This window comes from Achroia grisella, unplaced genomic scaffold (assembly GCF_030625045.1).
Source record: "Achroia grisella isolate CSIRO2021 unplaced genomic scaffold, CSIRO_AGI_Agris_v1 utg642, whole genome shotgun sequence".
NCBI lineage: Eukaryota > Metazoa > Arthropoda > Insecta > Lepidoptera > Pyralidae > Achroia > Achroia grisella.
This window is the reverse complement of record NW_026712979.1, coordinates 400,972-423,616: the sequence shown is the minus strand read 5'-3', so window position 1 is coordinate 423,616 and position 22,645 is coordinate 400,972. Positions and strand designations below refer to the sequence as shown.

Genomic DNA, 22,645 nt, shown 5'->3' with positions numbered 1-22,645 from the left:
CGTGCTGCGCGAACTCAGCAGCAGCGTGCTGCAGCAGACACAGCTTCTCAGAGGTGGAGGAACTGGTCACTGCGGCCGGGACCTCCGGGGGGCCCGGGGCGCGGGGGTGAGGCGACAGCGACAGGTCCAGCAGCAGGCGGGTGGCGTCCTCGGGGAGGGCGTACCGACGGAACGGGACCGTTTGCGGGAGGGTCTCCGTCGGCAGCTCGCTCAATCTGAGTGGAACGAGGCAGTGGATATATTGTGTCATTTTATCTAATAAACAATTAGTCAATTTTTAATAATTTCATAATTAGATATGAATATTTGACAATATTCACAGTTGCAAGAATTAGAATTTCTAATAACATTTTCACGTTAATTTATTAAACTTTTGATGATATGTTAATTAAAGAAGTTGGAATGTAGTTTAATTTAATATTAAATGTTTTAAAACGCGTCGGCCGGCAGCGGCGTGTACCGCGTCATATACACAGTGTACTGTGTACTGTGTAGTGTGTAGTGTGTGTAGTCAGTGTGTCATTACGATCCTTTTAAAATTCTATCCTCCCACTCTCGTCGAGCGTCGGCGTATGTGTTGTGCGGTGTTGATACGTACCCCTCCGGGGGAGACCTGTCTCAGCAGGTCGGCGAGCGCAGCTGCACACTTGTCTCCCACGGGCCCTTCGCGTGCATATAGCAGTAACACCGGTTCCTCGCACTCTTGCCGAGATTTCGCTTGCGATGCGTCGTACTTCTCCTCCGTACGACTGGATAAAAACAAAAACAAATCAAAATTATTTACTGAAATAATAATTACTCAAAATATTCGATTCAATGTTCGCAAATTACTAGTTAAATAAAACTCGTTTCAAAGCCACTACAATATCAAGATCGTCAATATACATGCATTATGTCATCACACATCAGAATCAAAACGATCACACTCACCATCTCGAGTGTTCGCATCGAGCGAGGAGTCGAACCCGCGACCAATTTTAAAATCACCACAGCGCGGAGATATCCGTGCTACGAGGTCGTCAATGTGTAGGTCGGTGTAGACGTGCGCGTGCGTACGTACCCCCGCCAGGCCCGCAGCACCGTCTTCCGGAACCGCTTGGCGGCGCGGCAGTGGCAGGCGGCGAGCGCGGCGCCCGCCGCCGCCGCCAGCAGCGCGGCCGCGCCGCACGCCCACGCCACCTCCCCCCCGCCGCCGCCCCCCCCGCCGCCCGCCACGCGCGGCCCGCGCGCCGCCTGCAGCGCTGCAACACCCACCCGACTTCCGGTTATAAACCTCCGCTGCGACGCGAGCCCCGCCCGACACACCCGTTCATTCCTAACCGATCCGACCCGACTTCGTCCTTCTGTCGTCGCCGACAGTACTCCGCCGATACCGTACCCATTGCTACCAAGGTACATGAGATATATCGATTTACATGTTGATATTAAATTCGTAACGAATTTACTACAATGACGATGCTAACGGATTCGTATATTTATTTTATCATCCTCCACTGGTACCCCGTCAGCGAATAGCGTTAGGGTAGACGTGTACACCATTCTATTATCATTAATGGCATATGAATATATTTTTAATTTCTTCCGCTGGTCCCCTATATAATAATATTGACCATATGACTATGAAAATAATTAATTAAAAATTAGTATACTGTCTAACTTTACGCACAACATAAACTAGTTAACCCAGTTTTACTACAGGACGCCAAGAACTTTCATCCGATGACGGAAACTGTTTGGAGATGGTTGTTGAGCCTACAGGGACGGATGACCTAGGTCTAACGCCCAAAAAGGACTCAAAGCCAAAACCAAAACGAAGGAGGTTAACAGGAGCAGCGCGGAAACGCCTAAAACTGTTAATAGCCGCCAACATCAAGGCTGATGAAGCTTTAGAACTCTGCCGGAAGCCAATGCGAGACCAGCCCTCAGAGGTAAGATCCATCAAGCGCCCACGGTCAGAGGTGTCCCCAAAGGAGCATACGCACAAAGCGCCTCGCGTGGCGCAGCCGACGCCCACCGGGAAAGGTACCCAGGCAGCGGAGACTGCAAAGTCACCAGCGCCTACTGTACCTCAGACACCTAGAGTCACATACCAGGCACTTGCGACACCAGGTGGCTCTTCAAGCCCAATGGTGTTTGCACCAACACGTGTCACTAGTAGCTCAACTAAGCGCTCTACGAATACGGCCCACCAGTTGCGAACGCCTGCACCCAAGCAGCGCGTAACGACTACAGGGACGAACGTAAACGCAAAGGAGGAAACTGCAACCTATAAGGATGCTCTCAAATCGTTCCGAGTGGGGATCCGACACACGGCCCCAGTGACGGACGAAATGATGAGCATGGTGCGCTCCTCAGTTCTCCGGGAAGTTGGCAAGATCACGGAAGCTGGGAAGGGCCCTCGATTTGTAGGTTGCAGTTTCAAACCTGGTTGGCTGCTAATCACTTGCCAGAATGAGCCGACCAAAATATGGCTGGAGAGCATAACGCCCTCCCTAAAACCCTGGGCCGACGCAGAACTCTCTGTGTTGGACGAGAGAGCGATGCCCAAACCAGCCATTGGAACGGCCTTCATCCCCAGTTCGGAGACAAGGTCGGTCGATGAGGCACTCAGAATGCTGAAGTCCCAAAATGACTGCCTAAATTCCGAACTGTGGAAAATACTCAACCGTAAGGCTGAAGAGAACGGTACAGTCCTGACCGTATCTCTGGACGAGCCTTCGGTTGACTTCCTCAGAACACAGGACTATAAAGTCAACCTTGGCTTTAAAAAGGTCCTGTTCCGGGTCAAGGGGATCTCCACGCCTACACAGCAGCCTACTTCGGACGGTAATGGAAGATCTGCCACAGGAATACCCACACCATCCGAAGCGGCGAAGGGCGTAGACACCAACGCCAAACCCGCCAGAGGCAGCTTTCCCCAGCCAAAGGGGACCTCGCAGACGAGGATCCCCAGTTTCAAGACGGGACGGAAAGATCGCGGCAGGAGCGCCACAGCTTCCAATCGCAACCCAAAGGGACGCCCACGTCCCACAGGGAAGGCGAAAGGAAGCTGCTAACACGCCCACACGCAAGCAATGTATCAGAGCCAACATTGTCCAGGTCAACTTACATCATGCTATGGCAGCAACAGCGGTCATAGAAAACCTCTTCCGCAAAAACGACCTGGACCTTGCTCTGATACAAGAGCCATGGCTCAACAAAGCCACGCCTTTAGGCCTCAATGCCTCAGGTAATATTCTTTTTAATACCACTGGCACTAAACCTAGAGCATGCATTCTTTTTAATAAGAAACTAGATTTTCTGACTGTTCCAGAACTATGTACAGATGACCTAGTGACAGCCTTCGTCAATTTCCCTGGATGCACAGGGTCAAAAGTACTGGTCTGCTCTGCATACCTACCTGGACATGATGAAAACAACAAAATCATCAAAGACCCGACAACCGGCCTACAGCCTGTGGTGGAATACGCCCGTAAGCACAAGGCCGAACTCCTCGTGGGCTGCGATGCAAACGCCCATCACACAAACTGGGGAAGCTCTGACATCAATACCAGAGGTAAGTCACTTGATGATTTTATACTAACCAACTGTCTTCAAATCCTAAATACAGGGTGCACACCGACGTTCGTCACTGCCACAAGACAAGAGGTACTAGATATAACACTCGCGACCGACAAACTGGCCGAATATATCACTCATTGGCATGTCAGCAATGAGAACTCCATGTCTGATCACAAGCACATCAGATTCACAATTGAGGCTGCAACAGACTCAAACCCCATACTCTACAGAAACCCAAAGGCTACATATTGCCAAGGCGCCAAATAACCAAATTGGACTTATGAAAAGGCCCAATTGTACCTATACGACATCAGAGGAAGAAACTCTACAGCTGCTATCTACAACCCACTTCCCTGGTTCGGTTCATATCTCAAGAGATAAGGAGAACCCTCCAAGCTCACATCTACAAAAGCCCAACCATGAGGCGTGGAACAGAGCTGCGAGGATTTTTCGACCAAAACAAATTATATGGGCTATAAAATCTTTCAAGCCATATAAATCATCGGGAGAAGATGGAATTTTCCCGGCCCTGTTACAACAAGGGCTTGACATCCTATCTCCCTATCTGGTAAGAATATTTAGAGCCAGCTTTGCCTGGGGTTTTATACCAGAACCATTAACGAAGGTCAAAGTTACCTACGTACCGAAAACCGGTCGAAGAGACTACTCGCAGCCAAAGTCTCACAGACCTATAAGCCTAACCTCTTTCATAATAAAAACCATGGAAAAGGTTCTGGACCAACACATTAGAGCTACAATCCTCGAAAATGCTCCCCTGCACAGGAATCAACATGCCTACCGCAAGGGACATTCCACAGAGACCGCCTTGCTCGAACTCACCGACAAGGTCGAGAAGGCCTTAGAGGACAAACAAATAGCTCTACGTGCATTTCTCGATATTGAGGGTGCTTTTGATAACACGCCCATAGAGACCATCTCACAGGGACTCATCCGCAAGAAAGTGGATGAAACCACCACTCAATGGATCAAAGCAATGCTCTCAAATCGAACCATTAAAACTACTCTTCACAACAGTACGTTAGAAATCCGACCTACCAAAGGATGCCCTCAAGGAGGCGTTTTATCGCCACTGCTGTGGCTACTAACGGTAGACCAGCTCTTAGATGTTATGACCAAAAACCAATTTGAGGTACAAGGCTACGCAGACGATTTAGTAGTCATGGTCAGAGGGTTCTGTGCAACAACAATATCAGACCGCATCCAAAGAGCACTAAACATCATAGTTAAATGGTGTAAAGAAAATGAATTATCAGTAAATCCTGATAAAACAGTAATTGTTCCGTTTACAAAAAGGAAGAAACTTGACAAACTTGTCATGCCTAAAGTAAATGGAAGAATATTAGAGTGCTCCAAAGAAGTCAAGTACCTGGGCGTAACCTTCGACCAAAAACTGACATGGAACACACACATAGACAACATAACTCAAAAGGCGAAAACATCCCTAGGTATAAGCCGACGGGTAGCGGGGCCCAGATGGGGAATCAACCCCAAAATTGCCCTATGGCTTTACACAGCAGTGGTGAGACCGCTTACCACCTATGCCTGCGCAATCTGGTGGAGGAAAACCCTCCAATCCACAGCTGCCACCAAGCTAAACAGCCTACAGAGAATTGCTTGTCTGATTATTACAGGAGCCATGAGCACCACGCCGGGAGCAGCTCTAGACGCATTATTGGACTTGACGCCCCTTCCTCTATTCATACAGGAAAAGGCGAAAGCCAATATGCTCAGAATAAGTTCCCAAAGGAGGATATCTTGGCATTCCCTGGCCATAAAAACTATACAAGACTCGATTATGAGTGATCCTATTCTGGGAATGCCTGAAGACAACATGGCACCAGAGTGTAACTTTGTACAATATTACAAAATCGAAATATCTGGAAGAGACGAATGGCAAAATAACCATACACCGTCTCACTCAGAGCATGACCTAGTCTGGTTTACAGACGGGTCCAAAATAGGAGATGATGTAGGATGTGGAATATGTGGTGTAAAACCCAAAATCTGCAACTATATAGGCTTAGGAAAATACGCCTCAATCTTTCAGGCAGAGACTTACGCCTTAATTAGATGTCTGGAAGTAATCCTAAGCCTCAACTACATCAATCAGAACATATACATTTATTCGGACAGTCAAGCTGCTCTACTAGCACTTAACTCGTACGAAATCCGTTCTAAACTTATTAGAAACTGTATCCTGCTACTAAATGAAGTAGGAAGCAGAAATAATATTATACTGAGATGGGTCCCCGGGCATTCAAATATTGAAGGCAATGAGAATGCCGACCATCTGGCAAAGTTAGGGGCAAAAACCGTCCAACTGGGCCCCGAACCCTTCTGTGGTGTGCCTCGTTGCCTAAAACTGGGACATCTCAAATTAATAACCAAACGAGAAGCACTGAATCACTGGCAAGAAATGCCAGGATTAATACATTCAAAAGACCTTATATCGGGCTTCTCGACCAAATACTCCAATAGATTACTGCAATTGAGTAAAAACAACATATGCATGATGACTAGGGCCCTCACAGGACACTGCAAATTGAACAAGCATATGGCTAAGCTAGGCCTATGCACGACAAGTATCTGCAGATTCTGCCAAGCTGAAGAGGAAACGCCGCTTCACATCCTATGTGGTTGTAGCCCACTCATGCATAAACGAAATATCTCCTTTGGAAAGTTTACACTCTTTCCCGAGGAGATAAAAACGATCGCTCCTAAGAATATCCTTCAATTCTTGTCCATGACGGGTCTAGGTAGCGAACTCTGAAAAGGGCGAGCACAATAGATCTATGTAGGTCGCAGTGCTACAGGTGCTACACATCTGACAATAGCCCAAACAACCCAATAAAAAAATAAAAAAAATATGGTGCACCCTCCTGCGCTAACGATTTACGCTGGCGGGGCACCAGTGGAGGATGATAATATGAACATGAGGTCAGGTCAGTTAGCCCATCATGACATATTTAACAGAAATTTATCACGATGATTACCAGGGGTAACCGCGTGGAGGTTAAGCTGACATGGTACATTGCCAATAACGGGGTCATGGGTCCACGTTACTAACACTCCCCTTCCCCCCGAAGGAAATTGGTTACATTGTTCCGTCACTTCACGTCACCGGCTCGCGGGACAATACCTTTATCTATATACAGGTTTGTGTGTGTTATTGAGAAATTTGGGCTAATTCCAGAAGCTTTTATGCTTTTACTCTCGCCCTTTTTTCTAGACTCGTCAAGATTTAACGATATTCTTAGGATCTTGGTTTATATTTCTATCTACATCAGGAAAAAGTATATACTTTCCAAAGAAGATATTTCGTTTATACATGAATAGGCTTACAACCATATGAGATGTGTTTATATCTATATGATAAGAATGTATATTAAGACTTTTATACCAACAGGATGCAGTGGTAAAGAACCTTAACCAATGATAAGAGATAACATGTACCTATTACATAATACTACAAGTCATGTATACAAGACACTTACAAAAAAATAACTGCTCTACGTAAGAATGTATATCAATAAAACATAATTCCTCGCATACCTCTTAAGATACATAATCTTAATATAATATTATAAACGCGAAAGTTTGTGGGTATGAATAGATGTTTGTTACACTTTCACGGAAAAACTACTGAACGGATATTGATGAAACTTTGCAGTAAAATATATACCAGAATAACAAATAGAGAATAATTTAAAACGATATGTAAATTTGGCGAAATATAATGATTATTACCAAGTAAGTTTGATGAAGGAAACTGCGCGGGTCAGTCATATGTATATGAACAAGTTTAACCGCGCTGAATATACTGTTTTTTTAGAATAGAATAGAAAAATAGAAAATCATTTATTCAAATAAACTTACATTGAAGCTTTTGAATAGTCATCACATTTTTTTAATCTACCTCTCATTCGGAAAGCTGTCTCATAACAAGAAGAACGAGCAAGAAACTTGCGTGTTGCTCTTTTAAATAATTTTATTATTACTTTACATTTTTAAGTTTAAGTGTGTGAATACAAACCACCAATTAGCACTAATTCAATTAAATACTCAAATAGAAAACATAATGAATATATAGCCAACTGGTTAAACAATTTATAAGAGGAAATCAGTCATAGTGATTAGAGCAGACCAATCCCTACAAGCAGCACCCGTTCACGAGTAGGTATCACGGATGAGCCAGCCATCACTGCGCCCGACCATATTTTAGGGAGCCCAATGACCCGGCCCACCATGCCGCCACAAGTCTGGACAGATTGAGACAGATCTTATATTATAGACAGCCTATGTTTGTCTATTATAGTAACTGATATCTTCATATCAGATTGCATTAAGATCTATTCAGACTTGTTTATTTACATTTATAACAAGTATAAATATCATCATCTGCTTCTTCCTTATCCCATTTATTTGCGGTCGGCGTAATATGTTTTTCTCTTCCATTCATCCCTGTTCGCAGTCATCTCGTTATTTACTTCCTTTCTTACCATATCATCTTTCACACAGTCCATCCATCTCTTTTTCAGCCTTCCTCTACATTTATAACCATTCACATTCATATGTAACACCTTCCTTAAGATATGATATTCATTCCTACGCTAATGCGTATAGCTATATGTAGATTATATATATATTTATTTTATGGACATAATATTAAATTATTAATAAAACAGGGTTTATTTAGCCATTAGAGCTGTGCTTAACAAAAATAGACAGATTTTGTCAAGCTGAAGCGAGATGCTACACATCCTATGTGTAGCCCACTCATGCATAAACGAAATATCTCCTTTGGAAAGTATACATTCTATCTAAAAAAAACTATCTATCGATACAGATAGTTTTTTTTTTCATTTATTTAGGTCAACAAAGTTACACATACCAACTACGTTAACCACTGATTACTCCTATCGTTCCTAAGAATAACCTTCAGTTTTTCTCCATGACGAATCTAGGAAGCGTATTTGAAAAATTACGAGCACAATCTATGCAGGTCTCAGACATACACCAATAGCCCTAAATTAAAAAAAAATCGCTTCGCAACGCACACATGACACTTTTGGTGTTTCAGGCGTCCATAGACAACGGTAATAATAATAATAATCTCAGGACAATTCACACAGCGCCATCTAGACCCAAGTAGACACAAGCTTTGCCTAGCTTAGGCAAAGCTTGTGTTATGGGTACTAGATAACTGATACATATACATAGATATATTTTTTTTGTAAATACATACATATTATACATAGAAAACACCCAGACCGATACAAACAATCATTGTCATGAATATAAATGTTTGTGCCGTGCGAGGAATCGAACCCGCGAACATCGGTCGTAAAGCGGTGTGCTAGACCGCTAGACCACCGAGGTCGTCATACCAACGGTAACCATCTACTATCAGATGGGTTGTTTACCACCAACGCAGTAAAAAAAAATAACACTAAATATCTACTCGCAAATATTATTGTTTTGAAACACATTTCTTGGAATATTTCAATAAAATCATTGTTTATTTTAATAATAACAATAGTAAATATTATCTGGGATGTTTGTTATTTAGTCATACCGTTATCTCTGCGTTTACTGCATTAGCGTATTCACATGACCAACACGAACGCAATAACCACGTCATTAAAAAATAACCGTTTCATATTGTTATATCCGTAACAGATACAGGATATCAACCTTAATAAACTACCTGTTCCCGCAACTTCGTCCGCGTGGAATTTAACTTTATTTTTCTAAAATAGAAGTAGTCTAAGTTACTCTTTATTACAGCAGCTACCTGACAAAAAAGTTTCGTGAAAATCAGTCCAGCCATTTCAGAGATTAGCCCAAACAAACAGACAGACAAAAATTGTAAAAAAATTTATTTTGGTATATGTACCGTATATATACATATGCATGTAGAAAAAAATGGTTATTTCAATATTACAAACAGACACTCCAATTTTATTTATATAAACAGTTGTATAGATGTGAAAATAGGGATATTCGTTAGGCTTTCACGCAAAAACTACTGAACCGATCATCATGAAATTTTGTACACATGTTCTTGGAGGTATTAGAATGAACATATGTTACTTTTTATTTAAAAACAACAACTTTTTTTTTATTAAAAACATAAAAATATAATATCAACATTTTGGTACTTCAGCGCCATCCATCAGCCAGTAATGAAGTTATGCTAGAAGCTAGTAGGCTATATAATTTAAAAAGATATGTAAATTGAAAGAAATATAATGTTAAACGTCAAGTAAGTGTGTTGCAGACGACGTTTCGCTGGTCAACTAGTTTTTAAACATATGATAGCAATACATAATTATAAATTCACTTCCTTTTATACGGTACATACATACGAATGGGGAATTTTAATGAGTAATCACACATTACACATTACTTCGCATAACTTGATAACCCAGAGGTCCAGTCAATTGAAAAGGTCAATTATATTGTAACGAGGAAAATTAATATATTTCTCTATACTAACTATAATAGGGCTTGGGTTTTAGGCATATAACTTTGACCAGCGATGCGAACAGGCATCGAGTGCAATATTATGGGTAAAAAGCATTTTTAGGACAATTCACACAGCGCCACCTAGTCCCAAGTGTTAGAATTCACATCATTATTGTAGAAAAAATCCGATATTTTAAAAATATATTAAAACAAGGTAGTTTGTTTTTAGTACTAATGAAATACCCAATGTAAAGATTATTACGAATATTGTAAATAGCGCCATCTAGTATTTATAGACCAACCTACTACACTGACTTTGGTCTATAAATACGGAGGTCGGTAGTTGAATAAACCTCTTTCGTTGCGTGAGCCGCGGCATTCAGTCGACGAGCGCAGAGCGTGCCGGTTGTGTTTTGGATATTAAAGGGAATTGTATTAGCAATGGGTTTATCCCGGTCTTAGTTGGGTCTGGGGGGAAGTGCAAGTAGTGAAGGTGAGTGTTAATGCATTCTAAAAGGGCCTTTTAAACCTACACCCGTGTCACAAGTCACAAGCGCTACTTGGGGTTTCCCTTGCGGTAGCCGGCTTCAAAGCCTCAGTCGTCCATCATAATTAGTGTTCTTTACACAAGAGAACCCTTCCAATGTGAGTGTCACTCGACATTGATTTTGTTCACCAGCTCGACTATCAAGTGACACTCGACATAGTGTTACATAATACTTCTTTTTGCAGACAATTTTTAAAAAGGTTGGGTTATTTTACCATGACACACTTTCCACGAAACGTGGTATAAGCACTGAAAAAACCCATAAAAGTTAAAAAAAAAAACGCAATTTCAGCGTGGAGCTGGTGGAATAAAAAGAATAAAGGCTTGGACTGAAAAGGTGGAAAGTTAAGCTAGCTTGTGCTTGTGTTAAGCTGATTACAATTATTTACCCCCATCCCCCTTGTCAGTAAAAGTAAGTAAAGCTTTTACCTCCTCCCCAATTGCTTACGTAAACACTTTTCATTAATGTACTGTTTTGTTTAGCAGAGACAATGTGAGGGTTGCCATTCGTGTAAAAATTAATAAAAAAAATTAAAAATTCGTACGTACGTAATTCGCCGTCGTCTACCGATGACGTAATCATCATCTAGACTGCCCCACCCCCCATGTCATCCAAAATAAGCAAAGAAAGACCAACCCCCTATGTGTTATGGGTGGCTCACTCGATTCTTTTTTTATCTTTTTTGAATTTTTTTTAAATTGTGACATTAAAAAATACATACCTACACCCTAAATTTTCACCCATTTACCATCAACCCCTATTTTTTTATAGCAATATTTATTTATAAGGCAACACAACTTTTGCCGGGACAGCTAGTCTATAAAAAAAAATAGAAAATACTCACAGAACTTGTAATGTGAGTACGCCTGATTAATGAACACGCTGCCAGACTTCCACGGGGTGAGATGAGTCAGGTGGATCTTGTACTGCCCGTTCAGGTCCCAAAGTGTGCAGATGATGCCATTTTTGTTTCTGGTACCACTGATGGTGCAGTTATTGTTTATCGTTATACACTCGTCCCCTTCCTGAAAATTATTATACATTATTTTTTATAGCTAAGGTTTTACAACAAACTGCAAAAGTCTGTCCTTAATCCACCAGAAAAAAGATTGTAATCCTTACTTCATTACATTATGTAATGAAGTAAGGATTACAATCTTTTTATAAAACTAAGTCGCTGTCGCTGTCTGTCCGTCCCTATGTATGCTTAAATCTTTAAAACTACGCAACGGATTTTGAAGCGGTTTTTTTAACAGATAGAGTGATTCAAGAGGAATTTTATATGTATAATACAGGTGTACACACCCAGGCGAACCTGGGGCGAGTAGCTAGTAATATTATAAATATCAAAGTAGGGATGTTTGTTATACTTTCACGCAAAAACTACTGAACCGATCATCATGAAATTTTGTACACATGTTCTTAGAGATATCAGAATGAACATAGAATACTTTTTATTAAAAATAACAATCATTTTTTATAATTAGAATATCAACATTTGCTACTTCAGCCAGTAATGAAGTTATACGAGCGAAGCCGCGGGTAAAAGCTAGTATAATTAAGGTTCTGTAGAAATTCTCTGATAAATGACGATAATTATTGAAAATGACGGAAAAAACTTGCGCCTGGTGAGTTACATCGGCGTTCCTCACTTAAACTTGTAGATATATTATACGGCGCGCGAAACCGCCGCAAATTGCTAGCTTACTAGCCAAAGAAAACATATAAATAAGTTACCCCACTGGCTGTCGTGTTGTTGATGTGGCAGAGCTCCATCAAATAATCTGTTGCAGTTATATTTCCTAAGCGCCAGTGAATTGAAACAATGTTGCTGAAATTACATAAAAAAATCATTTATACATATCCTTTGTGAATAAAAAAATCGTGTTGAACAAAAGAAATTACACTATTTATTAGTCGAGCGCATATCACTGTACTAATAAGTATTTAATATATGGTTACTTACTTAATATATGGTTTAATTATTGTAAACTAGGAATTTGTAAAAACGAAAATAATATTTATAAACCATCACTGTGAGGTGGTAGAGTGGAATGAGTAGTCATGCTCACTAAAATGTCTAGAGTGGTGGGCCGGGTCATTGGGCTCCCTAAAATATGGTCGAGCGCAGTGATGGCTAGCTCAAAGGTCATACTAGTGAACGAGTGCTGCTTGTAGGGACTGGTCTGCTCTAATCATTATGACTGATTTAATCTTATTGTGTATTTAATATCTGACTCTAATAAATTAGTGCTAGTTGGTGGTTCGTATTAGTACGTTTCGAATTGGAAATGTAAAGTTGCAATGAGGGGGATGATGATCCCCTCGCTAACAATGTACCATGTCAGGTTGACCTCCACGCGGTTCCCCCTGGAAACCATCGTGATAAATTCCCGGTGAACTTATCACGATGGGCTAACTGACCTGACCTCATGCTCATCTTATCATCCTCCACTGGTGCCCCGCCAGCGTAAACCGTTAGCGCAGGCGGGTGCATCATTTCATTATCATCCACTAAAAAACAAAAAAGTTGCAATGATTATTTAAAAGAGCAACACGCAAGTTTATTGCTTGTTCTTCTTGTGATAAGACAGCTTTCCGAATGAAAATAAAAATATATATTAATATTAATAATTTCTTGATATCATAATGTCGTATCAAGAATTAAAGATGATAGAAGATCGCGGAAATACCGACAAGAGCGTATATATATTGAATTAATTAATAATTTCTATAAAGGACCATTTAGAAGTGGTCCTGACATGGTATCTACATTAAAATGCTATGGGTCTTAGTAGTTATTAATATTATAGAGCTAAAATTATGTTTGTTTGTCTGTTATCGTTCAGCACTTTAATGGCTCAACCAATAATAATTAAACTTGGTATTTGCTTAGTATATTATCACTTCTAATTGCCCACTAACATAAGTACAAAACATTATTTGTAAGAATGTGTTTAACGAAACAAAAGCAATGTCTTATAGTCACTAACAAACACACATACAAACAAATTATATCTTACTAATTTTATATACATGTTACATGTATGGATATTTGTTACACTTTCACGCAAAAACTACTCAACGGATTTTGATGAAACTTTACAGTAATATAGCTTATACATCAGAATAACACATAGGCTATTTTCACGCGGCTGAAACAGCGGCCACAGCTAGTATATAATAATTGTAATATTCCATATTGGTAAATTACAATGACTTGAACATATTATGTTTACCAACGGCACATATAGAGTTGTAATGATCGTCAGATTATGATAGACAACGTTGTACTCCATTCACAGGAGGAAAAACCGGCCTGTTCATAACACAAAGACTGTATGTACATATCAAAACAAATATTTAACTATGGATATATGTCTTTGTGTTTTTGTAATCCAGGTTTCAGACATTTCTTAGAATACAGTGACTAAATGTTTCATTATTATCATATGATGCGAATGAGAGAGGGTTGTTAGGCACTGGATTATTAGAGGAACAGATTGGTAGGGGTAGGCTATTATTTTATTATTGGGTTGTTTGGGCTATTGTCAGGTGACTGTAGCACCTGCAGCACTAGGACCTACATAGATCTTTTATAGTTCGCTACCTAGACCCGTCAGGGACAAGAATTGAAGGATATTTAAGAGCGAAGGTTTTGATCTCCTCGGAAAAGAGTGTAAACTTTCTAAAGGAGATTTGAGTAGGCTATAAGTTCAAGTTCAGTTATATACAACAATAGTCTCTATAATCTAGTGCTTACACCCCTTAGCTTCCAATGGTCATAGGTTTGATTCCTTGCACAGTGGAAACTTTTCTGTTCATGTGTATGATTGTTTGTATCAGTCTGTGTGTTATGTAAGTATTTATACCATTTGTCTAGTATTCATAACACAAGCTCTGTTTAGCTTGGAACTAGATGGAGCTATGTAAATTGTTCTGAGATATCTCATCACAATATGTCAAGGCGATGTCAGCATGAAAAGGATTATAAGATTCCTTGCAGAGTGAACATTTTAGCCGATTCATTTAAGAAAGATTATCCTCAATTACTGATACTAGAAACTTAAAGATGTTATCAATGGCTACCTTTTATTATATCCTTACTAATATTATAAATGCAAAAATAACTCTGTATGTCTGTCTCGGTTTCAAGTGAAAACTACTGAACTGATTTAAATGAAATTGAATACACAGATAGACTAGAGCCTGAGAAAGGACATAGGATATTCAGTAAATCAAAAAAGAGTTCGAGGATGTAGAAAGGAGAGAAAAGTTGTATGGAAGTATCTTCATTTTTAAGCTAGAAGCTTGAAACTTATTTTTAAGGCTGTTGATTAAATATGAAAGTTTTTAGAATTTTGATAAATATTCAGATATATAAAAAGCTATGTTTTAATAGGCTCCATAAATTCAAATTCAAATTAGATCTCAGACCTTGCATACCCCTTATTATAGCAATCACACTAAATTATAAATATGAAAGTTTGTGAGAGTGTGTGTATGTTTGTTTTACTGATAGCCACACGTACCCCCCCTAAACACCGGCTTAGAGGAAAATTGAAAATTGAATATCCAAAACAATACTCACTCATGATATATGGCGTCAGCATAAATTTTACGGTTTATGAACGAAGCAATTGTATACTCATTTGATATGTAACGGTGAGCATTAGTTTTCTGTGAGCTCATCGCTGGCAGTGAGCTCTCTATGAAGTAGCAACTGCTGAATATCAGATCCAATGGTGCCATAAAGCAAACCTGTGAAGAAATATACAATTATAACTGTAAAGCATTATTAACCCTTGCTTTAGTCAATTTAGCAACATTGTTAACAGAAATGAGATGTATAATAATAATAATAAAAATAAAATAATCCGTTATACTGTAGAAGTTATTTATGATCAGCCACTCATGTAACTTTGCCCTAAAATGCCTTACATTACATTGTTTGATATTATCAGGAACTTTATTCTATAAGTATGTTTGTATAGTCTATTTGAGTATATTATAGGTAGCTTTAGAGTGACTGGAGTGGACTATTGCAAGTAATGGGACCTACAGGCCCCATTACTAGCAATGTACCAAAATGATCATTACATAGCTCCAATGGAAACAAATATGGAGAATTTTTGATGAATTCACTATTAAATTGTATTCAATTCAAAATACATATCTTTATTCATGTAGGTCTATTACAGACTCTTATGATATGTCGAATCTCCGTCAGTTCGGAATGACATTGAGATGAGAAGAACTGACTAGAAACTCGGCTCATATTTTTTTCAACTAATAGTGGAACATGTTTATAATAATACATAGTCATTAAAATACAAATTTGGGAGAATAGTAACCACCAGCATATGCTATCGCAAAGAACAAAAAATTTAATCAGTGTTCACAACCCGATGTTGAATTTTTTCTCATTTTATCATCATACTGGTGACATGGCAGCATACATCAATAGCATATAATAGTAAACTATTCTATAATCATTGGACAAAAATGCACTAGAGAAAAGTAAAATTAAGTAAGTTAATTCATGAAATTTAACTCTGCCATTGTCGGTCCCAAGCCCGGATGAGAAAAGAGGAGGGTCGGTTGAGAACGACGAAAACAAAGTCAACCGTAAAATTCGTCAACGCCGAGCCGCAGGCGGCGGTTAATTAACCTGTTTAGGGCAACAGCGGACCTAGGGGAGATTTAACTCCCCTAGGTCCGCTGTGCCCCTAAAAATAGCTGCAATACTACCCTGGGAAAGTAGTATGAGTGTCTTCTCCCAACCCCCCTCTTAAATGGAAATGTCAAATAATGAGAGCAATTGTACGTCATGCGATCCGGCTAACCCCCGGCGCTCTCCGGTACCCGGGCCGGAGGGTGTGAAATTAGTTACCGAAGACTTAATGGAAGTAGGCGACCAGGCTTCCATTACAGTGAATACTACTGGCAGCAAAAAACTTATTCAGCAGGCCTTTCACCGCAGTCTGTTTATCACCAGACCTAGAAGTCATTCTTTGGGAAGCAAATCTCCAGAATGTTCACACACCGTGGAAGAACCACCAAGAGAATCGCCAAGCCCTCGAGGCCCACCTTCATGGCAAAGAGTACCAGGTACTAGAAATCTGAAACGGAAAAAAATCAGTGATTCCCCAGAGAGCTTAGCCACCAGCAACATGTTCAGCCAATTACCAATCGACTTAACAGAAGAACCCATTACAATTGAGAAACCCGCAAAAACAAAATCTAGCAAGCCTCCTCCGATAATACTGTATGGTATAGAAGATGTCAATAAATTAACTGAACTCGTGGAATCTGTTGCTAATAAAAATGCATTCACATATCGGATTTCAAACAGAAACCAACTAAGAATTAACACCCTGGATATGGAAGCTTACAAAAAAATCATCAGTAAATTTCGTGAAAATGGTCTAATTGGTCATACATTTAACAAAAAGGAAGAACGGCTCTGTCGTATTGTCATTCGGAATCTTCATCACACAACACCCAAAAGTGAGATAAAGGAAGAAATTGAAAAAACTGGAAACAGTTTTGTTGGGGAAATCATTAACTCCAGATATGGTCCAGAGAAGAAACCTACGTCAACATTCTTTGTGAATCTCTTGCCTAGTGTAAACAACAAAGCCGCTAAAGAAATCAAGTATATCTACCACCAGTCTGTAATCATTGAGGATCCCAGGAAGAAAAGTTCAATTGTACAGTGTCAACGATGCCAGCAATATGAGCACACAAAGAATTACTGCATGAGACCTTACCGTTGTGTAAAATGTGCACAGGCGCATAAAACCTCAGACTGTCCAAAACGCGATAGAAACACACCAGCCGAATGTGCGCTGTGCCAAGGGTCCCATCCCGCAAACTACAAAGGTTGTGAGGTGTACAAGGAAATACTTGCCAGAAAAACTAACAAGTACGGTCACAGAAGAGCTGTTAGAAGTCTCGCGATCCAAGATCAAAATTCTTGTAAAAATACTGCCCAACAATCTTCATCTACGCAGAAAGAAAATGAACCACTCTCCTACGCCCAAGCTACTAGAAACGTATCAGATAAACAGAAACCGATTTCAGCGACCAAAGAAAATAGCACACCTAATGTAAACAAAAACCTAACTGTACTAGAAACTTTACTCACCAAACAAAACGAGAAATTCGACTTAATCTTACAACAAATGGGTACTCTAATGAGTCTCATGACCACACTCATAACCAAACTACAAGGGTAACAGGCCTTGGACTAAGATTAGCGACTTGGAACATAAACGGACTTTCACCAAATAAAGATGAGCTCGAGATACTAATGGCCGAGCACAAACTAGATGCTGTCCTAATATCTGAAGCACACTGCACAGACAAAACTAACGTCAAAATCAAAGGTTTCCAGATATATACTACAAACCACCCAGATGGTACGGGACATGCAGGATCAGCTATAATTATTCGGAATACTATAAAGCATGATCTACTACCTGAATATAAAACTGAACAGATCCAGGCTACTACAGTCGCAATATAGGACAGATGTGGATACCTTAATGTCTCTGCTGTATACTGTCCACCAAAACATCGTATGGACACCGACTTGTTCTCTCGCTTCTTCTCAAGTCTAGGAAATCGTTTTATAGCAGGAGGTGATTGGAACTCTAAACATGTTCATTGGGGCTCCAGACTAATAACGACTAGAGGGAGACAATTAAAGCTGTGTATGGACAAAAATAAGCTAAGCTCAATTTTACCACTAGAACCAACCTACTGGCCTGTTGATCACAATCGGATCCCGGACATACTCGACTTTTTCACAAAAAAAGGACTCTCCAAAGAATACATGAAAGTTGAGTCGTGTATTGATGGATCATCTGACCATACTCCGGTCTTACTAACCATCAGCTCAACTATTATTGAATTTGAGACACCTGCAAGATTGTACAATCAATGTACTGATTGGTCCTCCTTCAGAGAATACATAGAAGAACACCTCAATGTAAATGTTAGACTCAAAGAAGCGGAGGAAATTGAATCAGCAGTAATACAATTTACCAATCTCATCCAAGTCGCTGCATGGAAATGCACACCTTCTACCGAACGTAGGTATCAACCTACTAATGTGCAATTGGATATAAAGATCATGATTCAAGAGAAACGCAGACTACGAAGAAATTGGCAGCTGAGCCGTCATCCACAAGATAAGGCCATCCTTAACAAAGCCATCGTTGAATTAAAGGAAGCCATAAAGAATGTCAATGATCTTACACTGCAAGCAAAGTTGGAGTCTCTAACTGCCACTAAAGCTACAAACTATTCGCTCTGGAAGGCCACCCGATGCTGCGACAGACCTAACGTACCAAAATTCCCAATAAAAAAGGACGTAGACTGGGCCAGAACAAGCCAAGATAAAGCGGATTTATTTGCAGACCATCTAACAAGCGTCTTTAAACCAAATGAAACATCAGACAACACTTCAGAAGAATACGTTGACGCAATCCTGAAACAAGACCTTCAATTGGACTTGCCCCCTAGACCTATATCGCCCGCCGAGGTCATAAAAACCATCAGCCGGCTAGACAGTAAAAAGGCACCAGGATACGACCTCATCACTAAAGAAGTGCTATCAGAACTACCGAGAAAAGCTATTGTTTTTATTACTACCATCTTTAACTCTATGCTGCGAATAGGGTATTTCCCAAGCGCGTGGAAGGTCTCGGAGGTAATCATGATTTATAAGGCCGGAAAACCAGTAACTGACAAAACATCATACCGACCTATCAGCCTGTTACCTACACTATCCAAGATACTGGAGAAAATGTTACTACGGAGAATTATGCCAAGCCTCTTAGAAGGCAAAGTGATACCAGACCACCAATTTGGCTTCAGAGAGCGGCATGGCACAGTAGAACAAGCCCACAGAGTATGCGACGCCATAAGAACATCTCTTGAACAAAGAGAATACTGTTCGTCAGCGTTCTTAGATATCCAGCAGGCGTTTCACAAGGTCTGGCACAAAGGCCTGCTATGTAAGATCAAGCAGAGTATTTCCCACTCATACTTCTCATTATTAAAATCTTACCTAGAAGATCGAATATTTTATGTGAAAGAAGGTGACGCCACTTCTAATTTTAAAGAACTCAATGCTGGGGTACCACAAGGATCTGTTCTTGGGCCAATGCTCTATACTTTGTACACTGCTGATCTACCACTTACTCCTGGGACAATCACGGCTACATTTGCAGACGATACCGCCATACTGGCAAGTAATAAAGATCCCAGACTGGCATCGGAGAACCTCCAGAAAGGCCTCAATAAGTTGAATGAATGGCTCCAAAAATGGAAAATAAGGGTTAGCGCTGCAAAGTCTGTCCAGGTGACATTCACTCTCAAAAAAGAAGACTGCCCACCTGTTATGTTAGGCCAATCTACTCTACCTCACAGTGACCATGTAAGATACCTTGGCTTCCACATTGATCGTAGACTAACCTGGAGATATCACATCAATCGCAAAAAGCAAGAGCTACAGCTAAAGTACAATAGTCTATATTGGATGCTAGGAAGGAACTCTAGACTGTCCATGGACAACAAACTCCTTATCTATAAAGTTATTTTGAAACCTGTTTGGACATATGGTCTGCAACTATGGGGCAGCGCAAGTGATACCAACATAAATATTCTCCAGCGCCAACAAAACAAAATCTTAAGAACCATTGCACAAATACCATGGTACATAACCAACACTGAAGTCCATGATCACCTTCAAATAAGAACAGTGAAGGAGGAAATTCGGAATTTGGCAGCCAAATATAAAGAACGGTTGATTCATCACCCCAACAAACTTGCTCGACAACTCACCATAGTACAGCATGTGAGACGACTAAAACGCCATCATATCCTGGAGCTAGAAGATCGGCAGTAGCTCTGGGATGCAGATGAGTAAGGTTTCCAATGGGAAGCCGCTCTACATGATAGCATCACAGAACATATTCGCTTATAGTCCTGGGACTGATCGCAAATGTACTCGGAGAAAAAAATTAATGAAATTAATTAACTTACTAAATATGAAATTAATTAAAATACTTAATAAAAAAAAAGATTAAGAAATATGATAAAACTATTATCATATTTCTTAATCTTTTTTTTTATACCATGTAGTGCCACCTACATGGTATAAGCAAACGGCCTATCTGATGGTAAACAGTTACCATAGCCTATGGATGCCTGAAACACCAGGGGTGTCACATATATTTTTTTTTTTTTTTTTATGATAATGAAATGGTGCACCCGCCTGCGCTAACGGTTTACGCTGACGGAGCACCAGTGGAGGATGATAAGATGAATATGAAGGTCAGGTCAGTTAGCCCATCCTGACAAATTCACTAGGAATTTATCACAATGGTTTCCAGGAGGAACCACATGGAGGTTGAACTAACATAGTACATTGTTAGTAATGGGAATTACTAGTTCCCATTACTAACAATCCCCTCCCCTCCAATCTTATTTATATTATAAATATGAAAGTTTTTGAGTATGGATGTAAGGGTAGATATTTGTTACACTGTCATGCAAAAACTACTGAACCAATTTTGATGAAACATTACAGTGATACTATCCTCAAAATAACACAGAGGCTATATTAATGTGATGTAAACAAAGTTTTTGCTAGTAAAATAGTATTTTATATTTTATTAATTAAAATGATGACATAACTACTAATTTAAATACTTAATAGGTATATATTTTTATGAATAAGGAGATAAGTCTTCACACAATAACAGCTGCATATGGTTATTGTATGAAAACATACCTCCTTAAATAGATATAGCTAATTGGCGCCAAAAAAGGTGATATAGAAGTGCCGATGCAGACAAGATTGTACAGCCCGCTTCTTATAAGCTATTATGTTAACTTAAACATTTTTATTACAATGTACATTTGTTAAGCATTAATTCATGAAAAACCTTTAATAATAATTTTATCATATCAAGATATTTTCTATGTGAATAGAATACCAAAAAAGTTGACAGCCTCCATGATGGTGAGTGGTAACAAATGCTTGTACATACATGAACAGAACCATGGATGTAATCACATGACCTTGACACCACTCACTTGCATTCTGGAGAATTAAGATGCCATATCCACATATAATGTAATTTCACTGACTTTTCTCACATTTCAACCAAAACAGATATTACAAATCTAGCTGCTTGGCGACTGAAATAGATACAGAGGTATCCACAGACGACTTTACATAATTACTGGATCACTTTAAGCAAAGTAAAAAGTACTTACATTTGTGCAATTAATTTCTTTTCCATGAAAAGGTACACGGATCTCAGAATGCTTGTTCCAGCGTCTAGCTATTTGAACAAAGTCAAATGCAGTAGTACTGCATTTGACTTTGTTCAAATTGGTGTTATACGACAGGGCGACATTCCACTCGGATTCTACAGTATCCACAGCGGTGCACCATTGGACAATGTAACGACTCTTCACATCATCGTCCGAACGCTCAAGGGTTAAGCTCTTTTGAGTTCCATTGTTGCATTTTACAGTGTATTCTGCATTGGTACCACATAGCAATAAAATTAGCGTGGCCGAAAATAACATTGCAGCTTCCATAAGAGGTAAGACAATTTAGTATTTAGTATATTTCCTTGTTATTTGTTTGTGCACATCGTGTTTTTAATGTGATGCTTACAATCCACAATAAACACTGTTAACTGAAAACACACTCTTTTGTATCTACGTAATCAAAAATAATCAGTAATAATGAATTGATTAAAAACAAGTATTCCATAACAAGAGACCACTGTGTGTGTGACTACAGATTAATTGAAAATAAAGAAAACATTACGAGACGCACAGCCACAGTCCGAACGTTGCGTACAACGATTTATGTGCAACTGCACTGGAAGGCGCAGGACTTTGATTCTAAAATCAATATATTAAAGTTTATTTTTCATTACGTTTAAAAATTACGAAACGAATCTATGTATGAAATTTCACAGGAGGGGATTCTATCTCTTTCGTACAGATTGCCA

General features: G+C 39.7%; 1 protein-coding gene across 1 annotated transcript; it reads right to left on the bottom strand.

The window, feature by feature from the left end:
* Positions 1–15,185: 15,185 nt before the first annotated feature.
* Positions 15,186–22,403, bottom strand: LOC131849524 (uncharacterized). The gene is made up of 2 exons (XM_059199612.1): positions 21,894–22,403; positions 15,186–15,359 (listed from the first exon to the last, which is right to left on the bottom strand). The coding sequence occupies exons 1-2, from the start codon at positions 22,221–22,223 to the stop codon at positions 15,186–15,188; spliced, it is 504 nt and encodes a 167-aa protein (XP_059055595.1). The 5' UTR covers positions 22,224–22,403.
* Between the last annotated feature and the right edge of the window lie 242 nt (positions 22,404–22,645).